At 48.1% G+C, this 24717-nt stretch overlaps 1 protein-coding gene across 1 annotated transcript; it reads right to left on the bottom strand.

Moving 5' to 3' along the window:
• Positions 1–1801: 1801 nt before the first annotated feature.
• LOC144165248 (uncharacterized) lies at positions 1802–23929 on the bottom strand. Its single transcript, XM_077695375.1, has 2 exons — positions 23237–23929; positions 1802–3045 (listed from the first exon to the last, which is right to left on the bottom strand). Exons 1-2 carry the CDS (start codon positions 23519–23521, stop codon positions 1918–1920), a joined length of 1413 nt encoding a protein of 470 aa, XP_077551501.1. The 5' UTR covers positions 23522–23929; the 3' UTR covers positions 1802–1917.
• Between the last annotated feature and the right edge of the window lie 788 nt (positions 23930–24717).

Raw genomic sequence — 24717 nt, forward strand, 5'->3', positions numbered from 1 at the left:
CTCAATGACTCTGACATTATGGTATCCTTCGACGTTATTTCCTTGTTCACGTGCGTACCGACTGACTTAGCTGTGAAGGTGTGCCAAGATGCTCTTCGCCAGGACCCTTCTCTACCGGAGAGATGCCCAATTGAATTGCCCGACCTGGCCAGACTTTTACAGTTCTGCCTAGCGAACACTTATTTTAATTACCCGCCGCGGTGGCTCAGTGGCTAAGGCGTTGCGCTGCTGAGCACAAGGTCGCGGGTTCGATTCCCGGCCGTGGCGGCCGCTTTTCTGATGGAGGCGAAAAGCAAAAACGTCCGTGTGTACGAGATTTCGGCGCACGATAAAGATCCCCCGGTGGTTAAAATTAATCCGGAGCCCTCCACTACGGCGCGCCTCATTGCCTGCGTTGCGTCGGCCCGTTAAACCCTACAATCAATCAAATCACTTATTTTACGTTTGGACAAGTGCACTACCCACAAGTTCGCGGTACAGCGATGGGTGCGTCGGTATCTGTGACGGCTGCGAACCTGACAATGGAATCACTGGAACGCTGTGCACTGGCCACCTTTGTTCCGGCACCTAAAATTTTCCTTCGTTATGTAGATGACTGTTTTTGCATAATTCGTAGAGACGTGCTACCCCAGTTTACAACGCACCTCAACTGCATGAATGCGGCCATACAGTTCACTGTTGAAGAGATCAATGGACAACTGCCGTTTTTAGACGTGCTCGTCAAACGCGCCAGACCCGACCTTGAATTTGACGTGTATCGGAAGAACAGCTACACCGGTCGTTATCTCCACTTCAGATCCGTTCAACCCGCCTCGTTTATTTATTTTATTTATACAATACTGCAGGCCTTGGGCGGCTCAAGCAGGAGTGGTTTGTTGATACATCAATGATGAAAACCAGTTTTAAACACAAGCGCTCTGTGGCGTCTTCTCTGATCCAACGCAGCCATACTGTTTGCACAAGGCCAGAAGACGTGGCGAACGACATTAAGAGAGTTCGTCAGGACCTGTCGGGCTGCGGCTACTCTGACGCCTTTGTTTCCTCCGTGGAAACAAGGATGGCTCTGCAGGCAACGCCCAGTGCCGGTAAAAAGAAGTGGGCTGCCATTCCTTATGTCCCTGGCACAAGCGAAGCATTGGCTCGTGTTCTGCGCAGCTATGATGTGCACGTGCCACACGTGCCATCGAAGAGGCTGCGACACACACTGACCCACGTAAAGGATAAGCTTCCTAAAGAAAGATATCCCGGAGTGATATATGAGGTCCCTTGTGCAAACTGCAATTATGTGTACGCAGGCGAGACAGGCTGCTTTCAAAAGCGCCCAAAACAGCACTGCTATGACGTGAAGACAAAAAAGTGGCGTCGAATGCCCTCGCCGAACATGCAGATCTGTCGGGGCACAAGATAGACTGGAAAAATGCACGCATCATCACTACGGAGAAGAATTTGGCCGCAAGATTAAATTTAGAATCGCTAATACAGGCAACGCCTAACACCCTCAATCGCAACATCGGAACCTTGCTGCCAATGTATGCACGCTGCCTACGTCATGTTTTAAAGCCTGCTTAAGGCCTGAAATAAAATTCATTGTGCAATAAAATTCATTGTGAACAAGGCTCCCGTGCGGGAGCCGAACCGTCTTTTAAGTTTTTCTTTTTCGTTACTTGGTCGGTGCCGTCTTTCTCTCAAAAGTAGCCTGGTGGAGAGGGCCCGGGCAGCCAGCGCGGACCAGGCCTTCCCGGACTAGAGGAGGCCCCCACAGGCTGGGCGCCCAAACATTAGCGCCTGAAGCTAGTCAAAATAAAGTTTATTCACTCACTTTTTTTCAGTATGTGATGTCTAAAATACCATTTTACGAAAGAATGCTTCCGTCTTACAACTCTCTGCTAACGATCAAAACCCCCTGACTAAATTTCCTTACAAAAGAATTTCCAGTCTCAAAATGACCTGGTTGTTCTGAAGATAGCCGCCACGCTCTATTTCACTGGACTCAATTGAGTCTTGCGAAAAATATACGCCTTGATTGTCGAGCTCTGCTGGTTTACAAAAATGCTTGCGGTCTGCCGCACTCATACTTGGCTTAACGCAAATCTCGCGTTCTTCTCGCGTCTCCGGATGTATAAAGCAGAGCTTCAATCCTTTCTCGAATGGCCACTCAAGAAACTCATCGTGTCTACCTTTGTGCAATTTCAGTTCCAAATGTAAACGCACCTTGTCACCGTCTTTCTTGAAATAAATTCCCCAAGACATTAGGTAGCGCCGTAGATATACCTTCTGGCTGTAGCTATCCGAATAACCTTTGTCGGTTGCTGTCTGCTTAAGTGCATCATATCCTGTTAGAACTCGCTGATGAGTATTCATATCGATTTGAACCGACTGCATAATACTGCTTATGGTGGTCTCTAAGGCGTCGCTTGTTTCAATACAACGATCTTTAACCTCTGCGGCTTTGCGATCCAAGGAGTCCAAAGTTTTAGCTGACGCTGCTTCAAGTTGGTCTTTGAGAGTTTCTTTCAAATCATTAATGTCGTGGCGGAGCTGTTCATGTCTGTCATTCTGGGAGCCAGAGGCTGCGTCACGTTGATCTTTCAGCTCTTCCTTCAAGCTAGTTATGTTGTGGCAAAGTTCAACAAGTTTGTCCTTTTGCAAGCCAGCGGCTGCTTCAAGTTGATCTTTGAGTGCTTCCTGCAGATGATTGTTGCTGTGGAGAAGTTCGATGAGTTTGTCGCTATGTGAAACGCTCTCTAAGGACAATTGAGCAAGCTTAGCATCTACTTCCCCTACCCGCCTTTCGATCTTTTGTTCAAACGCTACCAAATGTGACTTTAGGTCGTCATCTGTCTCCGTGTGTGTATCACAAGCCACACTCAATACAAGCGCGGTGCATCGGGATTTCAGGTGCGCGCACACGTCGCGCCTCAGCACCGGGGCCAGGCACGTAGGGCAGCAAGTACAGTGGTGTTGGCATTCGTGGCGAAAATGCTCGGCGACTTGCGACGCTGCGAGGACGACAGGGCAGCCGTTGTCTTCGTTCCAGCAGTGTACCTACGTGGGAGAAAAAAAACAAAGCCTTGAGAAAAGAAGAAAACGGCATGTCACTTTTCAACATGGAGTTCACGGTGCCCATTTAGCCTTGGATCTCCACTTAAGGTATTTATTCTGAACCCGCAGGCACACATAAAGCAGTTTAGGCCACGGCGCCCACTTCAATAAAAAAAATTCTTTTCCTCCATTTATTACATGCAGTGGTGATCCACGGTATTGCGATTCTATTTACAGGCGTTCTGCATTCCCGCAGATTTCACAAGTATACCGAATTTATGAACGTCTGCGTCAGCTAAATTTTACCTACAGAAAGTGTTGATTCGGCCGACAAGCGGGGTTAATGTATCAGGCTCTACTACTGGTACCCATTTTGCATTCGTGAAACAGTTTAAAAACACTTCCTTTGCGCACTAAAGTCTGCTTACGGGCTCTGAAGGCGAAAGGACGGCGATACTTATTAACATATTTATTTCTCCGACGTCGAACTAGCATCTTCTTCCCTTTCATTTTTTTCTTTTGGTGCGAATTACTTCAACTACTTCTTTTCTGAGAGACCATGTCTGCGTCTCTTCGCTTTCGGCGCTTCCTATTTCGGCGCGCCTTCCGTCAGCACGCACACTATACTTGGTGACAACTTAAGAACGGCACCGGTAGTTGCCGCTCTGCCTTATCACCGTAGCCGGATGTTTCTCCGCGCGGCGCAAGTAGGGCGTTACTTGGAATATTTTGAACATGGCGTGAGCCGTTCCCGTGATTTTTTGGACTTAATATGCTTATAAACGACTCCAGTGACGACAAACAAACTGCGTGAGACAAGGCAGACGATATCCCGCATTCATAGCAAACCCCTTTCAAAACGCGCGCGCACTGACGGCACGGGTCCGGCGCTTTGGCGGAGTGATACACTACATGATGTGGTGCTGTTCTTGAGTTGTAACCGAGTATAGTATACAGCTTCCCTGTAACCAGCCTCAAGTGCGACGCCTTCTGTTTGCACCATCGGCGCTCACTGGCTCGTCTCTGTGACACAAACATAAGCCGCAGTCACACCATCGCGACAGACGGCCCATTTGGCGCAGCGTCGGCGATCTCAGTGGCTATGTCACACCACGCTCACTGTCGATTTAGTATCGGTGTCGGTGTCGGCGGCAAATCTATGCGCGTCGGTGTCACAGCGCCGTATCCACGTTCGCCTATCGAGCACTGATGGTTGAAGCGCAAAATCGCCCAGAATGTTCATTAATGGGGTATTACCAAAATTTGATAAGTTACCGAAAATGCTAAAAATATTTTAAGTATGTGAACTTTAAATCTAGTTGGAACTTCTATAGATCTGCTGTCCAGTTCCACTCACGGGCGAAACGTGATAACATCCTGAAGAAATTTGCAAGTATGCGATGCACCAACGGCTACCTTGATTTAGGCAGCCCGACGTCGATTTTAAACGTGATGCTGTTTAAGCTGGTGTCGGGCCGGCGATCGTGCGCAGTAAAACCTCTCCGAGAGATGACGGCATCGCACACGCTGGCACGGCTTGAGATTCGAGCACACTCTACCTAACGTTCGTGGCGTTATCGATCACGTGCTCTTCTTGCCAGTTCACGTGAGTTCGCGGCTCACGCCAGAAGCACAGAAACGGGCGCCCTACAGACGCCGAGTTCACGAAGCCAGTTGCCTCCGGTTCTACACGTTCCACAATGGGAGAGATGTGAAGGTCTGCGGGCAGACCTGGCAGTAGTGAAGAACTTCCCGCGGCAAGTTGAGAAATCCATGTCACGTGCAACAGCCCGGTCTCCCACAATGCGGGAGATGGGGCGACAGAAGAAGAGCGTTACTCCAGAGGAAGGGAAGCGTGGCTCGAAGTCCGCCGGCAGCTACTCGAGAACGGATGCGACGGCTAAAGTCTAATGCCGAATATCGCGCCGGTGAAACGGTGGTGAAACGTCCACAACTTACAGAAGATCCGATGTACGAGCTCGCGTACATTTTTCATACTTTAATGACCTTTCATTCCTCTTGCTTTTTTAGATGCGACTGCATCTCATTCACTCGCCTTGTCCCTCCATACGGCGTTGTTGTTGTCCGTCCACACCCCTCCCCCAATTGTCCTCGCCGCGCGAGCTGCGCTCTCCGCCGCTCACCCCCTCTCCTCTCCGATAGCGAACACTCTCTCGCGAGGGGCACTGGATTGGATTCGATTGGGTTGGCTTGGCTTGGCTTGGATTGGATTGTGTTGCGTCACAGTCGCGCCACGTTGCGTCATAGCCGCGGTAGTTCCAGCACCAGCGTTCCGATTTCGGGCACGTGCATAGACTTGATCTTCGCTGCAAATTTCACGGTGGTCCCGTTACTTCACCATCCACTACCCGTACACTTCAGCGACCACAAGGCCGTCATCGTTAACGTTACGCCGCGTGTTAAATAAAGAATACAACATACGCGTTCCTCACACGTTTCACGCAATTAGAGAATCAACCCAACGGAAACACCAAGTGAACCCCCAAGATGCGTCGCATCTCCACAGGGTTCCCCTCGCGGGAAGGTGGGGTAATTTTTCTAGTCGTCGCAAAAGACCACCGCCACTTCCTCCCGCCCATGCGCGATGGCATTGCTGTGGCTCACCTTATTTTTGTTTTTGCAGGCGACGCGTCCGCACAGCCCCAGGGGCATTACAGTGGGGAGGAAGAACACACCAAAATAATGCAGCGTTGTAGTCAGCCGCACGCCAGCCTTACAGCATTGCAAGCGTACAAAACATCTGTACAATGCAGATATACACCACAAATAAGCACTCATAAAATCGTTAAGTTCATAGAACGCAATTAAAAACACTGAAAACAACCAAACGCGTTCACCAACTGCGAAAAGAAAGAATCATTAGATATAACTGATACGATGTCACAGGGCAAGTTGTTCCAGTCGCGAATGGTGTGCGGGAAAAGACAACCGGACCGATTGAGTTTTGCTTAAGTATTCCCCGACCTTAAATTAGTGATCCGTAAGTTTTGTTGTATAATGGGGCGGCAAGAGATAGTTTTCCCGTACCATGCCTGTTTGACAATGATAAATTGCATGCAGAAGTTTTAATCGTAGTTTTTTTGCGGGGGGTTTCCAACAAGTCCCATTGTAGGGTGTTCTTTCGCTGCGGTCGCACTGAATCCAACACCCCATCTCCCGATAACAACGCCGGCAGCTATATTTTGTAACCTTTCCAATTTGTTTATCGCGGATTGTCGGCTGATCCTATACCGTGCATGCATATTCCATGATGCATGTCACGTTTGCCTTGTACAGCAGGTCCTTAGATTCAAAGAGGTCTTTTGTAATCCTACGAAGGAAACCCAATGCCCTACCTGCTCTAGCTGCCAAATAGTCAACCTGGCGTTGCCAGTCAAGCTTGCATGTACAAGAAACGTCTAAGTATTTGTATTCCGTTACTTGACATAACGGTTCATTGCCCATAACATAGGAGATTTCATTAAGGCTTTTTAGATGCGACGCATCTCTTTAACTCGCCTTGTCCCTCCGGCGTCCATCCGTAGTCCGCATCCCTCTTCCATTCTCCTCGCCACGCCAGCTGCGCGGTAACGCCGCTCTCACAGCAGCGCCATCTGTGTGTTAGCGCCCACTCTCACCGCAACGCCAACTCTGCGTCAGCGCGCGTTAGCGCTCGGTTAACACATGCGCATGCGCTACTCTCTCTCTCTCGTTCCCGTCACCGTTAACGCGCGGTAAATATAAACGCGATAACTGCACCGCTCCGCTCAGTCGCTCCACCGCCGCCGCTCCGATGACATACGATGACCACCGATGATTTGAATGGAGACTAACAGGTCTGCTACCGCGATGGTCGCCGTAACAAGCACCCCCCAGATGCGTCGCATCACCCCATGGTTTCCCCCCGCAGAAAGATGTGGTCAATTTTTTTTCGTTCCTCTTTTGGGGGCCAGCGACGACACCACACAGAAACCGTGACCGAGTCTTGAAGCATAACCCCGCATAAACTTACTCGAACCAAGGAGAAACCAGGTGGTGATGCCAGCTTCTCTCTTTGCCCAGCCTTCGCGTCACTAGTGCAAAGCTCCCAGAATTTTTTTTGTGACCGGGCACCTCGGTTCCACACTGAAGATACTTATTGCCTCGAGAGTCACCAAAAGGTGTGAGCACAACTGTAAATCTGTGTGGCCACTAAAGTAATCGCGAAACTTCTGCGAGGCAGACTGGTGGGTCAACCGAGGCGAAAATTTCTGGCCACAGCGACATGTAGAAGTCCTTTGGCGCTTAGCTGTGGTGCTAGCGCGAATGACGGCAATGGTCGCCTGTTACCACCACCCTCACGTACGTAACGAGATATAGCGTATTAAGGCTTTGCTTGGGGCGTTTGGCTAGTTTGGTACACAAATTTAACACTTCGCAAAAAGCGCAGAGACTGGGAGGAAGAAGTCACAAACACGAGCGGCGACAAACTAATTTGGAACGATTTATTGCTAGACATTATATATACAGAAAAAAATGGGCCGCGTATCTACTCCTTTCGTTGCAAATGTCGACGCAAGACGATCGTCGATACGAGCCAAAAAATGCCTCCCTTCGCTTTCCCACATACCTCTTATGCTGTTCCCCTCCCGCCGTGCTCCTCCCACGATAAAAACGCCAAAGGTTTGCTCAAGTCAATTTAAATTTACCCTGTTCCACTGCTCCAGGCCAGGTACCTCGATGCCAGCGCCGCCTATGGTCTATGACACGTCTTTGCGCTTACCGGCAGACTTCCTGGTCCCTCCGCAGCCGCAAGACAACCTTTCCCCCCCTAGCCTGTCCTACGTAAACGATTTAACCCGGTTTTTTAGCTATATCTGTCCCCAACCGCCACGGTCGTGTTCCACTAAGCACACTTTTATTCATCCAAACCTTTCTAACAGCCAATACGTTTTCATCCATGTCGACAGTGCCCGCCGGCCACTTCAACCGCCCTGCACCGGCCCCCTTCTCGTCATTTCACGCTCTGACAAGACGTTTACAGTTAGCGTCAACGGCCGCGACACCGTCGTTTCCATCATTCGCCTCAAGCCCGCGTTCAGCGAAAGTACCCTGCCTGCGTTCCACTCCATCATCCATCATTCCACCCTGAACCCCACCACTCTCCCTTCCGTTCGCACCACCACCTGTGAACCTCGCAACGCAGACTGTCCTTTTTGCTGTTCCGCTTTCCACTAGGACTCCTCCTCCAGACTCCGTCTCAAGGGGAGGGGGCTACGTGGCGGCGCCCTAGGGGACGCTCTGACCGGCCATCAACAGATCGAGGTCGTGACGTCACAGCCAAAAGTCACGTGATAAAGACATTTTCGTCACTTCCTGAGCCGTGGGCTTTTTGTTGTTTTTACTTTTATCGCGTAGCATCAAAAAGCTCTGCACTGCGGTAAGGTGTTTTTTATCACTATTGCGCAAGTACGCCCAACTGCAGCGGTAGGTTCGTTTTGGCGTTTGTTTGATGATAGAGTTTCTGTCAACGTAGCCGTCACTTCCTTTAGTTTCACCCAAGGCTTCAGCCAAAGCATGCGAAGGCGATTGCCAAAGGCATTGTGTGTGTGTGCGCTACGGTCGCTTCGCCGGTTGTTTGTTGTTTGTTTGTTTTTTATTATTGTTATTGCGTCATTTTGCCTCTGGGAATTTGTTCTGTGCCCGAGTTGGTTTCTTTCAACGTAGATGATACCCGCGTGATATGTTGAAGTGTATCGTCGAAGTCTCCCTCGGCGTCGTGTTCTCCTTCTTTGAGCCAGCTCACGAATGAAGCCGTCACCTTGAGCCCTCGCAGGTGAAACGGCGACAACACAACGACACCGATCTTTTCCCTGAAGAATCTAGGACGAAGTGTGACACCACTAGTTGTGCGCACCCATATCCTGCAAGTATACAAGTCACGTTGCCGTCAGCAACAACATGCAGCAAAAGAGTTCACCAAGCGAGGATATGCCGTGCTGTGATGCAGCGAATTCAGTGATGTGGAAATGATTGTGTGCATTGGGGTGCCAAGCTGGACGTACCACATTCGGCTTGTTATTTCGGCGACAGGTAAATGCGCAAATGAGACGTGGTCGAGTTCACTGTGTTCTGGTATATCTACGAATTCCACGGTGACAGAGAGAGAGAGAAAACCTTTAATGAAAGCTGAAGCTGAAGAGGTCAGTCCCACTAACGGACAATTTGTTTTATGGTAAAGGCGAGATTAGCCAAGCCATTGCACTTAGCTTGCTATCGCCCTTGATGTCTGCGCTCTTGGTGGCTGAATGCGATGCTTGCACGGGCAGCAATTTTTGCAGGCAGCTGTATGATGCGGGCTTCCAAATACAAGTACCTCACATACTATTTTACATTGCCTAACTGGTGAAAAGTGCAAACTTTAAATCGTAAATCAGTGGGAAGCTGAAGGCATGTAAAGTTTGATAACTGCATCTCGCAGGCAGCCAGTGGTGATCAGCCTTTCTTATATGCACCTCCTGCAGCTGTAACTGCCCTACCTGGCCTAATTGCACCTAATGACGGTACAGGACGAGAATATTAACAGATAAGCCATTTGCAGTGTCGTGATTTTTTTTTTTCTACGTTTATTGAAATGTAGAAAAAACACCCAGGGGTCTCTTGCTAGTGCATCAGACCCCCTTAGGGGTAGCGATAAGTTAAGGTTCACGACGGGTATGGGTGGGAAATAGCAAGGGAAAAATAGTGGGTCGGGATATGAAATGCAGGAGAGTGTCCCACACTGCCTTCGCTAAATTAGGTAGGTAGGATGGACGCAGGGGATCATTTAACGAATTCGGTCGTAAGTTAGCGGGAAGGGTGTCTAGGAGAACCTGTCTTTCAGTTTGAAATTGAGGGCATGTCCGAATAATGCGTTCAGTGGTGTCCGGAATTTCACAGGGGATACACATGCCTTGATTAGGTGACGAATGAAAAAACTGTTGTCGTTTTGCAGGGGAAAGGTTGGTAACTGTCATTAGCTGTCTGAGGCGGACTTGTTGAGAGCGAGGATACGACTTGGGAATGAGAGTGTGGTTGACCAGGGAGGTGAGAAAGTCTTTCCGTTGTTGTTTGATGCCGGTCCGGTGCTCGTCAGGGTCATAATTGCAGTCCGGAGGCGTCCAGCTGGCTTGGGGTACAGTTGTGAACGATGCACGTGCCGCCAAATGGGCCGCCTCATTTCCGGGGATTCCGGCATGGCCGGGCACCCACGTGATGGTGACGTCGATGTTCTGTTGATGAAGGATGCTCTTGAGTTCTTGGATCTTGCTCTTGAGTTCTTGGATCTTCTTAACTCGTAGGCTGTATAATAGTTGATGGCGACATTCCAGGAAAGCTTCCCGCCTGTCTATGTGAATGTGTATGAGTTAGTACATGGAAAAAGATGAAAGTGAGAGGATGATACTTTCTAGTTCTGCCCCTTTAATGGTGGTATCTGGTGGCAAGGAATATACGCTATTGAAGTTAAATGCCGGTATATGCCACGCCGAAGTTGTGCTGGATTCTGTTTTAGATGCGTCAGTGTAGATGCTGAGTGTATTAGGGTGGCAAGACCGTTTCTAGTGTTGTTTTGCAGATTTCCTCCTGTTTTGTTGTTGGGGATCGAGTTTAGGATCCGTTAATGATAGGGTGGTCCATGGTTCTGATGTGTTGGCTATGTCTGGCAGCTGCAAGGTATTGTGGCCAGTGGCTTCAAGTCCTCCAGGACTGCCGTGATCGTATAGCGGTTAGTACCTTGCGTTGTGTCATGGTATTTTATTGTCTCTTTGTTTCCTTAGTGCAGGAACACACCCAGCTCAGCATCGTCACAAACTTTATAAATGAGAGCAAAGCGAAGTTCATCCAGCTGTGAGTGGTCATAGCGCTGTACTCTTATTTTTATGGCAAGCCTTCCCTGACCAAAACACCTTTTCCCATGGCGTTTTACACCCATGAATACTATTTCTGAGACCCACTTTGGGTTGCCCATAGAAGCAGCCATTCCACTGAGAGAAGGACGAGTCATTTATGCGAGCCTTCCCCATCGAGATGTCAATAGTCACCTGCACTCATTCTATTGTCACTGCAATTGCCTTTGAACTCTCAACTGTGGATTGTGCTGTCAAAACTGCAAATGCTCAACGCAGGAACACACGTGTACACTAGCTCAATCAGCGCAGTAAAGCACTGGACAGGAAGATGCTTCGAGTCTTCCAGCATATTCATGGTCACTATTCAATATTTCCATCGGGTGATTGCAAAGACACAGCCTGAATGTTTCTAACCACTTTGCCAACCACATTTTCCCCACGCCATACCAGACTCTTTGCCACATTACTGCCTTCAGGTCCTTCTGCTTTCTTAAGACTCAAAAATCTCTGCCCCCAAAGTTGCCGATGCATCTGCTCCCTTCTTTGCACTGTTTCCGAGAGGAAGTTTCTCTCCAAAGGCATCTAGTTGGAGTGGCCCTCACACTTTTTCGATCTGGACACATGTAATACTCTGTCCACTGAAATCCACATACATGAGTCACTAAGTCATAAATTTTCATAATGTCTTTGCACATTGATAGCAGGTATAGGTTCTAAAGAGTGGACTCTGGTGGTGGTATGTTTTGGGGCAACACGTTACGTAAAATGGACTCGGCAAGCCTAAAAAGGCATTTTTAGGGCAACAAAAAGTCAATATAGGCACGAATCTAAAAATAAGCCCTTATAGGCACAATCAACAGTTGATTAAATTTCAATTCCTGTAGTTTGTGCTTATTTGTTGAATAAACTTTACAGGGACTCCAGGAAAAAAAATGGGCATTTTGCCTAACGTTTCGATCTCTAGTTATATTTTGTATATCAGGGCATGAGCTGTGTCACAAAAGTTATGTGCCTGTGCATGACTGTTTTGTGTGCTGGAATTTGCTTTTTTTACTGATGTGCACATGGTTTTTCTATGTACAGGATTGTACTTTAGCAGTAATGCTTTGTTGCACTTGTTCCTGTCATCCTCCTCTGCCTCGTGTCAAAATTTTGCCTGTATATTAGAGCACTGCACGGGCCTGATTTTAAGGCCCGAGCCCGACCCGAGCCCGCTTTGTGAAGCCCGGGACCGTAACGCCGAGCCCGGGCCCGGGCCTGGGCATTCATAAGTGAGGCTAGCCCGGGCTCCGTTTCAAGCCCAGGCCCGGCCCGGGCCCGTCGTCTCAATCCCAGGCCTGGCCCCGTCATCTCAAGCCCTTGCGCAGCCCGGGCACGGTCTTTTTTTGTGTGTGTGTGTGTGCCTAGGGAGGGCCTGCGTGTGTGTGACCAGGCCTGGTCTTAGACGTTGAAGAAAATTTGTTTATTATATTTGGTCGAGTGTCTGTGTAGCGGGAAATCAGACAGAGCATCTAGTCTGTACAAGCACGCCCTGAATTGTAACGCAAAAAATAAGATTTTAAAAGTACACGTAGTTTAGCTCACACCGTCTGCAGTTCACGCCACATGGGTGTAATAATAGCTCGTATTCTTACACGAGAGACACCATCACCTTTGATGACCAGACTCTTGGCAACTTCATGTGGTTGTTTCGGTCACAAGTTGGTATTAATGAAATTTCTTGCTCTCCATTTGAATCCACGAGTATGTGCGTGCGTTGAAATATTTTCCCTGGAGTGGTTGTTAAGCGGTGGCGCTTCTCTAGCACGCGAGTTTGATTTCCAGCCACGGCAGCTGCATTTAGATTTGTTCGACATCTAAAACACACGTACATAGACATAGGTGCACAGCTACAGGGTGGCTTAATTAATTCCTTCCCCGCTAGGGCATTCCTTGTAACCGTATCTTTGATATGCTATACACCAAAATATAAAATCTTGATGCAGTACATGAAATGTCATTAAAGCTAGAGTATAGTGACTATCAGCCCTAGCAAAACACGTTTTTAAAGCAATGTGTACAACTAACATCAAGAAGCGCGTAAAAGTATATCCAGAATATTCAATTTTATGCTCTTTTCTACACTTCATGTCGGAACTATTAACGGCCGGGCCTATGAATTCAAGCCCGAGCCTGGCCCGTGGCGTCGAGCCTGAGCCCGGCCCGTGCAGTGCTCTACTGTATATATGCGAATGTATCTTACCAATAAATCCTAGTTGGAAATAGCACTTGTTCATGTCATCCTTCTTTGACTCTCATCCAAATTTTGCACTTTACACGTGTGAAGTCGCCCAAAAGTTCACATCGGTCAGTTACATGAGAGATCCAGAACACCACGCTCTAAAAGTCTGCATGCCTTCACCTAATAATTAGGCTGTAAGCTTCAAGTGATACCAACTAGCCATCCAGAGTTAACATCTATGGAGAAAAAGTGAGTAGTATAATGCACAAAAGAAATTGGAAAAGATACGAGGCTGTTTGGGCACAACTTTTTATTGCAATCGAATATTCTGAAAAAAAAAAAGAGTCAGTGTTGGGTGCAACAGGGCCTCGGAACACATTGGCTTTAATGTTTGTTTCAGTGAAGTTTTTTGTGAGCCGACATCACAAGCACAGAGTTAGGTAACAGCACTGTATCTGTATCAAAACTATCATGCATAGAGGTGTGGCTTCTATACTCAATAAAGTGCAAAGGCTTTATTAGAAGAGAAACAAAAACTGCATGCAGTGCCCTTAAAGCAAGTAAATATCTTCATTCAGTGACTTTTGCTTCACCTAATGGGAATGCACTGTCCCCTTATAACTGGTGAAGGTGGTTCAAAAACAATTCAGCTATTATCAACACACCCACTGAAAGGAAAGTGCTGGTGATCCCTTTTACATTCCTGTGTTTGAGGTGTTTGCAGCATATTGTGGCAAATTTTAATTTTTGTTCCCAGTGCAACTTACGAAAGGCACAAATTGCGGCTCGTTGAATGTTATGTGGTGCTTTTGAATGGACTACGTATTAGGGGTGGGCGATCGATCGACCAACTTTCCGATTAATGCTTTAGTTGCAATTAATTTTTTAATCGGTTGAAGTCGTGAGCAAACCGAAACAGGAGTGCCACATTGAAATTGTGTCCATGTTGAGGACCATATTTGTGTTTAAATAACCCGCCTGACGTTACAACAGAAAACAATGCAAGTATGCTCAGAGATGACAGCGATTAAAACTGATAGGGCGGAGAAGCATTTTATTATTATTATTGTATGGATATCATTAAAATATTATTTTTGGTCATTTTTCTTTTAAAACCAATGCTACCAATTAATTGATTAATTAAGATTAAAGCTAGCCAGTTAATCGGATTACAACTTTTAACCAAAGCCCAGCCCTACTATGTATGCAACCTACACCTTGGCTTTATTCAAAAGGTCAGACAGTGCACATCATTACTACAATATTGTTGTGTGAGGAACAACACTACCACCACACAGGAATTAGAATACGCATGGATAAATTCCACAAACAGGCAGCCAGAATGCAAAGGAAGCCAAGTAAACCAGGGGAGGGCATCCACTTATTAAACAGCCATCGGTTCAGTTCTTGTGCAAGATAGATGAAGCCTGCCACTTCTGTGGTATCAAAACAGCTTGTCCGAGTTGCTGCAGCTGCTTCCTTTTTTTTCTGCCACGCTATAGGCACTCTGTATGAAATGAAATCATATTTACTACCACTAAACAAATGCGGTCTTAAGTAGGAACAAAATGCCTGAACTGAAAGCCTGCAACCCTCCTAGTTTTATTTCTTATAGGAGTTTTTGTAGAGACCGGCCACACCAGCGGTGCGAGAATATGAAATTCTGCTTTTGAATCTGTTTTATTGGAATAGCTTTTAATAGAAACAAATATTTTCAAGTTAAAGTGCCCTCCTAAAGCACCATTCTCTTCAAAACGCGTTTTTGGTTGAGTTGGTCTACGATATTGACAAAATAAATAAAAAATATGAGCGCTACACGAAAAGAACGGACGACAAATACTTTACAACGTGAGGGTTCGAGCTAGTTGGTACTCCATAGTGAAAATTTAAAGCGCAACAAATTTAGACAAAGGACGAATGACACAAGGACAAGCGCTTATCCTTGTCCTTGTGTCATTCGTCCTTTGTCTAAATTTGTTGCGCTTTAAATTTTCACGACAAATACACCAGTTGCTTGCCTTTCTCGTCGGTTGTTCTTGTAGAGCTAATATTTTTACAGCTCCTTCCTTCTCTTTGTTCAAACCTCCTCTTAAGAGGTTTGAACATCCGTAAAGCAATTTCAATCTTTGCGAAAGGCGAGAACGGCCTCAGGCATAAGCTTCATCCAATGCCACACCATGCTCAAGAAAAGTGTAAGTTCTGGTGCAATTCGCAGCTACATCCTCTTTGGAAAGAACTTGATGGATATGATATAATTCCCCCTTTTCAGGAATGAGTATGCGCACAAGTGGCGTAGATGAAATTCGCACCCGCCGCGGTGGCTCAGTGGCTAAGGAGTTACGCTGCTCAGCACGAGGTCGCAGGTTCGATTCCCGACCGCTTTTCTGGTGGAGCCGAAAAGCAAAAACGTCCGTGGATACGAGATTTCAGCCCACGTTACAGATCCCCAGGTGGTCAAAATAATCCGGAGCCCTCCACTACAGCGCGCCTCATCTCCTGCGTTGCGTCGGCGCGTTAAACCCTACAATCGATCAATCAGATGAAATTCGCAAGGGACCAGGTAAACTTTCTAACGGTTTGCTCTGCTTTTGGGCAGCTCCGCCACCGTAGAGTGTGCATCTAACGGAAGAATTTTATGACATACGATGCATGAATGGAGGAATGTTTTGTAGGATGCAGACGCCAAACACAATCCATGTACTGGCTATTTGGGTGCATTGGTTGGACACAACAGAAAAAAACTACATAGCTGCAATGACAGATATGTAAGACGTGACCCACTCAGCACTCGCGTGTGTGGTAAATTGCTTGCTCATGCCCTCTCCTCGCCAATGCAGACATTCAGTTCAAGTGCTAGGCATGAATGCTAGTACAGCAATCTTCACGGAAGAGAGTGATTTAAAATGAAGCACTCATAATCCCCAACCAAGTACTGAAAAGCATGAACTCAACATTAAAACATTTTTCGTTCGTCCGCAGTGTCCACAATGTCTTTGGCACCTCACTGCACCTAGCCTAGCTAGTACTTCGCGCTGTGGAAAGCAAAGATTGGCTCGCTTCCGCACGTGCCTGTTCGTTTAGACCAATAAAAATTAAAGCACGCAGTTGCAAGCAAGCATCACCAAAGACCAGGGCCGTAGCCATAATTTTTTTTCAGAAGGGGTTATGGGCTATCGGAAGGCAGGAGTTTTGCCCAAGGGAACACGAATTCTCACTTAAGCGCTGCCCGGAAAAACTTTCGGAGGAGGTTCGAACCCACAACCCCCCCCCCCCCCCCCCCCCCCCCCCCCCTCGCAACGTTACTGGCAAAGACTGTACCCAAGGTCTGATGAATCTATCACACACGAATGCTCGAGTTCACCGCCCTGCCGCGACAGTTTTTTTTTTTTTTTTTGTTTTGTTTTGGTGCAGTACGATATCGGTCATTCAAACTTTTTATGGGCCTGGTACTGGTACTACAACGGAGTTATGATGGAGTCAGTGACTGCCGAACAGCTAGGCAACATGAGCAACACGCTTACAGCAGATACGCGACGCGTTCATCAACGAACAGCTCGACGCAACACTTGACAACCGTGTAAGCACTGTCCACAGCGGCTACGTTGACAGGAACTCGGGCATCAAACAAAACGCCAAAGCGAACCCGACGCTGCAGAAGGGCGCACTTGCGCAATAGTGATAAAAAAAAACCTTTCCGCAGTGCATAGCTTCTCGGTGCTGTGTAAAGTTGATGCGCAGTGCCTTCGTGATAAAAGTAAAAACAACAAAAAAAGGTCCACGGCCCAGGAAGTGACGAAAATGTTTTTATCACGTGACTTTAGGCTGTGTCGTCACGACCGCGATCTGTTGATGGCCGGAGAGAGCGTCCCGCGCCCTAGCGGCTCGGCTGCAAGAGCGATGGCGCTGGGGCTGAGTGACAAGCAATGAGTGCGGGCCACGCGTCACCGGTGCGCAAGCAGCCACGAATGCCACGAGCGTGGAATTAGACGGGGCCCCAGTTTTTTGGGTACCCGCCGCGGTGGGTCAGTGGCTAAGGCGTTGCGCTACTGAGCACGAGGTCGCGGGTTCGATTCCCGGCCGCGGCGGCCGCTTTTCTGATGGAGGCGAAAAGCAAAAACGCCCGTGTGTACGAGATTTCGGCGCACGATAAAGATCCCCAGGTGGTCAAAATTAATCCGGAGCCCTCCACTACGGCGCGCCTCATTGCCTGCGTTGCGTCGGCGCGTTAAACCCCCACAATCAATCAATCAGTTTTTGGGTGCACGGCATAGCGTTCTCACGTGTCTCGGCTCGTCTCCCTGTCGCGTTCCCGACAGGACTTTTTGTGACTTCATTGTTATTATTGCTATTTTTTTCCGGGGGGGGGGGGGGGGGGGGGGGGGGGGGCGGCTGTGCACTGTGCGACTTTCTTTTCAGTGATGTATGGAGGGCTTCGGGGTGGTATGGGAGAATAGTAGGGTGTGGGGGGTTGTGTGCCGTGTGTGTTATCTGAGGCGCTTCCTCTCCTTGCAGTCATGAGTGAACTCCCCGCGGATGCTCAGTTGAGTCGTTTTCCCGCCGAGAATAGCAAAAGCCTCAATTTTTCTTGTTTCTTTCTTTTTTGTAATTTATTGGCTTTTCTTCCAAAAGTTTTTCGAGCCTCGGCTTCCTGTTCTTTTATTTTTCTGATCGGCATTAGCCTGCTATAGCCTATAGCTGGTGCAGGGTTGTTCCCGTTTTTATTTAGGGTGTTCTTATTTTTGCAGGGAGCATTAAATTTTTTTTTCTTTTTTTTCCTTGGCAAGTCGGAAGACTTGTACCTTGCCCTCCTGGCCCGCCGAGACCCACCGGGCGCCAGCTGAAGCCAAGTGGACCAGCGCGTGATCGGGCTAACAGGCAGACAGACGGAGGACTTCAACAGAAGACACGCTGCTCGTGAACTTCGTCTACTTTGGCCAGGTGAACACGTCTGGGTACGTGATATCAAGAGTCCAGCTTTCGTCTTGAGCCCAGTGCAGCGTCCGCGCTCGTATGTGGTAGAGACCCCCAAAGGCGTGGTGCAGCGCAACCGCATTCACCTCGTCCCTACTTCACACTCACCAGAAGCTCAAAGTTCAAGTCCAGTTGCTTACACGGCACCATGCGTGGCCACCAGGAGTAAGCCAGCATATTCTTCAGCGTTGCCTCGTGTTACACCACGAACTGCGCGTGAGCCCCCGGGGCGTCTGTCGTGTTACCGTCGAACCATTCGTGAGCCAAGAAGGCTGGACTTATAAGGGGATTCAGAAAGGGGTATGCTACATGTTCTTACCTAGATGGCGCCACGGCGACTATCATCATCAGTGTACAAACTAGTACACTCTAGGTGCGCTAATAAAGCAAGCTCCCTGCTGTAGAGATGGACAAAACGGCTCACTTCAGTGAGCGGCTCAGAACGGCTCAGTTCACTGAAGTGAACCGGTTGATTTGAACGGTTCTGCGGTTCATTTAGGTCTGTAACCTGTGCTAAGCATGCATAATGCAAAGTGTTACTTAATTGTTATTGAGTCATTTATTTTGTAACAACATCCGGTGTATTTGTACTGAAAAGAATTGGCCTCACCATCATTACAAACGTTTTTATGTGTCAGTGGAATTTCAAAAACACTCTCGGTCGATATATATAGAAGAAAATGCAACGTTTTGTCAACTTTATAACCTCACAAATATGATCTCTACTAGTGAGCTGGGACGCCAGAAAAACTGCAGATTCTGGAAAACATGATACAAGAGACTAATTTTAATATTGCGGTGGTGAACAACACTTTGTTCAGTTTATTCGAAGCGAGACGGGTCCGCTTTTTGGCAGCGATAATAGATAACGCGGAAGTTGCACACAAGACCCAGCTGGGTCGGGCGATACGCGTCTAATATCTCTACCGGAACGTGCCGACACGACTCGTTCAGAGCCATGCTCAGGACGATTCTCTAATCGAGCGAGCAGCCGCTGAACGTCGGTTCTCCAGAGAGCCGCTCTGCCAAAGAACCGCCGGGAGCCGAGAATCGCCGCGGAACTGAGCGGTGGAGAAAATCTGGCTCGTTCCTGACTCGGACAACAGCTGCACGCACAAATGTAACTGTGGTGAATCATATGGTTACAGGAGTTTATTTTCCTATTACTTTGCAAATACAGACGCAGTTCATTCACTGCTGCCATTGCGGCCTCCCGATCTGTCATTCACCGCCGCCGCCACGGTTTTCAAATGGCGCCCCAGAAGATCCGCTTCGCGAACAGCGGCTCTCGAAAAGAGCGGGAGCCGTTCTTCGGTTCAGTAACTGAGCCGAAGAACGGGTCAAAACTGCATCCGGTTCTCCTGACTCGAATTGTCTGCTCCCTCGACAGGGGGTGCTGGAGTAATTTGGAAAATTAGCCCCAACTGGCCCCGCAGTGGAGTTGCTTTCTCGTGCCGGCAATAGCTGGCGCAGAGAGCTTTGACCCGGCTTTTCGGCTCCGTTGGCTCTTTCTCCGTGGTTTGCTGTGCTATGAGGCTGCAGTGTCTCGCCCCGTTCGATACGGATCACTGAGGGGGTGAGAAGGGGCTCCCTCTCTCCAAAAGAACCGTCGCATAATTTTACTGCGCCACGGCTCACTCGTTCTTCAAAAAGAGCGGCTCAAAAGATCCGGATCACTCCTGAGCGGCGCATCTCTACCCTGCTGGAGCGGGTTGTTGTGTTCCCGCTGGAAGCATCGTGGGTGTGAGTCTCAGGGATGTGGACTCTGCCGGGGCGGTCTCTCGGCGTACCCGCTCGGCCACACGCAGTTTACTGCCTCTGCAGCCACAGGGCGAAGAAGGCTGTGCGCTTCGTTTTTGGTATATATTTTAATCCCCCCGTTAGCAGTTCTCAAGCATCCAATGTAAGACTTGGGTCTTTTTTAACTGCTTCAACGGCAAGTTCGTACAACGAATGTTCCAAAACCAACGCTGTATCAGCACACTGATACAGTATCAGCCTGGACGACAGAAATAAAATGGTAATGTCATTCGTATGGATATTAAGGACTGAGGTTTTTTTTTTTAGCCCTGATAGCTGATCACGGGCTACTGCGTCACCTGAACGCAATGAACGCAAACGTGAGCTTGTCTCGGAGATAACTAGTTCACCCTGCGAAAAAGTGCTTGTCGTACCCAGGTTTTACGCGATTCGGTGGATTTCAATTTTTTATCACCTAGAATCAATTCGGTAACTTATAATTTCCTAAATTATACTCACCGTTCCTAAAAGCGTCCCACTCGCACACGAATTTGCAGTTTACAAACCCACTGAAGCAAAGTCAGCGATGCGTCGTAAGCAAAAATGCGGATCACATATCGCCCAGTGTGGAGTTATGTTAAAGGGAAGCTGAAGCGCTTTCCAAAAAATTTGAGTTATATAGATTAACAGTTATATAGTTTCTTGCGCGCTGATTCCGAATATCACATTGAAATTTATCGTACATGAGTCCAAGTGGCATTTATCTTGCAAAAAGCGCGGCCCCGTTTGAAAGACGCGCGCTTTTCGTCTTTTGACGCCCCTGATTGGTTGCGCCCGTCATGACGTCAAAGGAGGACACCCTTCGGCCGCGCGTGTTGTCGGAAGCATTGCGAACGATCACACGGTTGCCTCTGCGGCAATTTAGCTTGCAGTTTAATTTTCGCACATGACTGGAAGTTTGTTTTATAATTTCCCGTGCTGTTGGTTCAATTATCTTGGAGCTTAAATTTGCTTTACACGACAGAGAACCCCAAAGCAGTGACTGTGACGTCGACTAGTGGGTTCCATCAAAATATTTTTGAATTAGGCAACCAGCATAGGGGGATTTTATGCCTTATGTTAATATTAGGTACTGCCTTAACTGTTCCTTATTATACACAAAACCATTTATGCCGAAGATTAATGGGCGTTTTATAAACAATCTACCAACGAAAAGCACGTACGTGCACTGCGCGAAAAAATAACGTTCATGCGCTGTAAACATATATGCAAGACACATCTTGCCGGTACACGCATAAACCAACAAGCAGACTCTGCTTCCGCATTTCCTTTGTTCGTTGTCGCCCACCCCCGCCCCGTTACTCATCCCCGTACACAGACCCACACGCGCGCGCCATTTCGGCAGCGGCGCTACGGCGCCTCCGCGATTGCTAGCTGCACTTCGATGAGTGGCGTCTTACTGCTTCACATGCATTTATTCTGAAAACACTGCAGCATACTAGTTCCTGCTCAGCATTATTGGCTGTAGTAGGGCTTGATTTTCGCTTGTGCGTTGCGCATTCTGCTAAAATATTACGGCCAACTCGTTATAATTAACAGACCAGTCGGACAAGGCAGTTACGTTGTAGTTACGTTACTTTAGGTAACAATCACCAAACGTTTGTGATAATGAATCGTTGGCCTGTTTCAGCATTTCTAGATTTAAGCATTTACCGCGCTAGTCGGACAGAGGCCGTATATTTACTCTTCGCTCCTAATTTTTTTAGTATCATCATTATATATATATCACCGACTATCATTGGAGCACACTTGAGGTTCAGTGACAACAAGTGCTTGCCAGGTTATAATATGCATGCCACGCGGAATCTTGGGCAAAAAATTAGGCCCCCGCAGTCAACACAAATTATGGCACGGTGGTGGTTCGGAGTGGTTTTTTTTTTTTAATTCCAGACAAACATCACCTTATCGTGACGTGTATACTTGCAAAATAAGTAATCTGGTTGTCTTGGTTCTTTTACTTTGTAGGAATACTGTTTACCTCTTAGCCGGGAGAGAACTATCAGGATTGGCCCCTTGTTTTAGTTTCGCCAAAAAAATGTTTTTTTGAACACTGTCCTGAGCCCATAGGGAAAGAAAACCGACGCGTTTAACGAAACAAGTATTTCCTGAACAAATCTGACTTGTTTTCTGGAATGGAACGAAACATCCCCGGCCAAAGTACAGCAGTATTCCCCATCCTTCCTATATCTCGAATCTAATGTGAACATTCACGACCGTCGCATAAAAAAAAAACCGCATTGGAGCGGTTTACAAAGTATTTAACGTAGTGTAGTATATTCTCTGTCATCAAGCACAGCCACCTCGGCTGTCGCTTCCGTATATTATCAAGCATCCCGGCGTGGTATTATTCTGCTTAGGAATACGGCATGATAACGTATGCCTCGTTTGGCGTTCGTGCATACTTTTTGAACACAAAAATTGTACAAATGAGTGCTATCAACCACAACAACAAGTATCATTCACAAGGAAACACGGCGAAAAGAGCATGGCCGAGGCGGCCGATCCGGCCGGAAGTCCAGGTATGACGTTTTTCAGCCGGTTTTCGCCCGCGCTCTTCGGTCTTCCGGCATCGCGCGGCGAGATGGGGGCGGGGCATCGGGCCACTTTTGTTTGCTCATTGCGCCGCTTCTATTGCATGTATTGCGAAAATATTTCGTACACATGAACTATTCAATGTGTACTTGCTGCTAGTCAACTTTTCTTTTAATTCTAAAACCGCTTCACCTTCCCTTTAAGGTCGTTTCATTGACAGTATACCATACATTTTACTGACTGACAAAACGGAGCTACATGTAACTGCGAAGTTATGTTTTTGCTTCGCGATCAACCTGCGATGACCCGTCGACGGACCGGTTGGCCGTATTTTTGAGTTTTTATCGCCGAACCACGCAGTCAAATCTATGTAATAAAAATCTTTACGAGCTATAGGAAACGTCACCAAATGGGCAAGGAGCATAAAGAAAAGTACACGGTACTTTAGAATTTAGATATATTTGCGAAAACGTATCCAGAGGAGTCAAAAAGTTTCATTGGGGATCCAGGCTCTATTCTTCCATATCAAGTCCGTCAATGTTTACCGCTCACTTTATCGTTTATAAAGCCGCTAGCAGCCACAATGGCAAGAGTGAATAACAGCAAGATAAAATGGCAATCTGAGTAAACGTGCGGATTCCGTCATTTACGTCGAAACCCGATCAAAATCGTTAATCTGAGCAGTATAAAGGCCGGAAAGCATCCGCATGGAATGCTGTCCAAACTTCGACGCGTTACTAAGGAAAGCCAGCTTTAACGCCCACCAAAAAACAATCAACGGAAAATATCTCTACAGCCTCACCTTTCGTCTCAGCAGATTCTCCGCAGGAAACGTTCTGTGGTGGACGTCCTCTTTTGCACACACCTCATCGTCCAGTGGACAAACGCAGCGGGAAACATCGACGCAGCTCTCGTAGCATGGACCACAAAAGGTGTGGCCGCACAGAAGAGAGTACGTCGTTCTCGGAATGTAACCGCACACAGCACATATCCTGCCAGCAGGAATCGGCTCCACGAACTTCAGGGGCCGCAATTCAGTGTCGTCGGAATATCCGACGACTGCGAATCCTCGTTTGCTCTGAGCCATATTCGAAGGCGTGCAGACACGGAGGGCGTCACTCTCTCAAAGTCTGTCTTGTCACGACGACCACTGTCCGCCTGTCGCGTTCGGTAGCGGCCGACGCCTGCTTGAATTTCCAGCTATGCGCCGATATGCTAACTCCGCTGACGGGAGCGCAACCGGCGCCTTTTCCTATTCTAGCTTCACGAACTGCTTAGGGCGTTGAAAAGGCTGCGACTGGAATTGCCCAACAGGGAGGGAGCACTCGATCGTGCGGCGGTCCTACCTGATAAGGGAGCCACGTTACCGGCAGCTATCACCGGCAAAAGCAATGTCAACTGCGGCTGCCGCCTAGGCATTGATAAGACGGATGCCGTCAGATAAGTCTGTATCAAACTACAAGTGGGATAGCGCACATCCGTTGTTCGCCGCCTAATTAGGGACGTTGCGCTGATGTTTGCCTCGCAAGCAGCAGCGCCGCTTTCTATATTCTCTTGGTTCTAGGGGTCATTTCTTGTAGGAAAGATGCCAGATGCCATGCATATCACGGGCTCGGTTCGTAGCATTCATATCACGTAACTGTCGGTGACCGGTACTACAAAGTGGCAGTCGTGATTATCACGAGTCACGCACGGGCTCCAAACACAAAGAGGGCATCTAACGTAACGTCATGATAACAAGACCGCGAGAAACGAACAGTTCAAGTGGCGCAGACGAAAATACGTTAGCTGTTGATATTGTAGCCGACCAGTCAGATTGCAGATAATACAAATGGCAGGGAGGAACCGATGCATTCATCACAGCCGTCTTTCTTTACACGCCATAGATCGTTGGCACGGCATGCTGCAGGCAGTTGGTGATAACGGGTCGAGGAATCGCCACTCCTTTACCGATGCCCTAGCGTGCGCTACAGAGAACTATAGTAGAAAAAAAAAACTCCCACCTCCCCTAGCGGGAACCCCTATGTAGATGCGACGAATAGGGGGTTCACGTTGCAGCGTTGGACAGCGGAGGAACGGCGCTGGAACGATAGAGCAGAGCGGCGCAGGCACCGCGTTTTATAGCGCGCATAACGGTGAGGGGACGCGCCGGCGCCAGTGCGTCTGCCGCGGCTATGACTCAACACAATCCAACACAATCCACTTTAATCCAAGCCAATCGAATCCAATCCAATGCCCCTCCAGAGAGAGTGTTCGCTATCGGAGAGGAAAGGGGGTGAGCGG

The sequence above is a fragment of the Haemaphysalis longicornis genome, unplaced genomic scaffold (genome assembly GCF_048455015.1).
Source record: "Haemaphysalis longicornis isolate Haplotype H1 unplaced genomic scaffold, Haemaphysalis longicornis Haplotype H1 scaffold_14, whole genome shotgun sequence".
Lineage (NCBI taxonomy): Eukaryota > Metazoa > Arthropoda > Arachnida > Ixodida > Ixodidae > Haemaphysalis > Haemaphysalis longicornis.

Bases quoted from the DNA above. Each gene is read 5' to 3' on its own strand.
- LOC144165248 (XM_077695375.1), bottom strand. From the start codon at position 23,521: ATGGCTCAGAGCAAACGAGGATTCGCAGTCGTCGGATATTCCGACGAC. The intron at 3,046-23,236 runs GTGAGGCTGTAG...TCTCCCACGTAG, and splicing joins AGAATCTGCTGAGACGAAAG to GTACACTGCTGGAACGAAGA.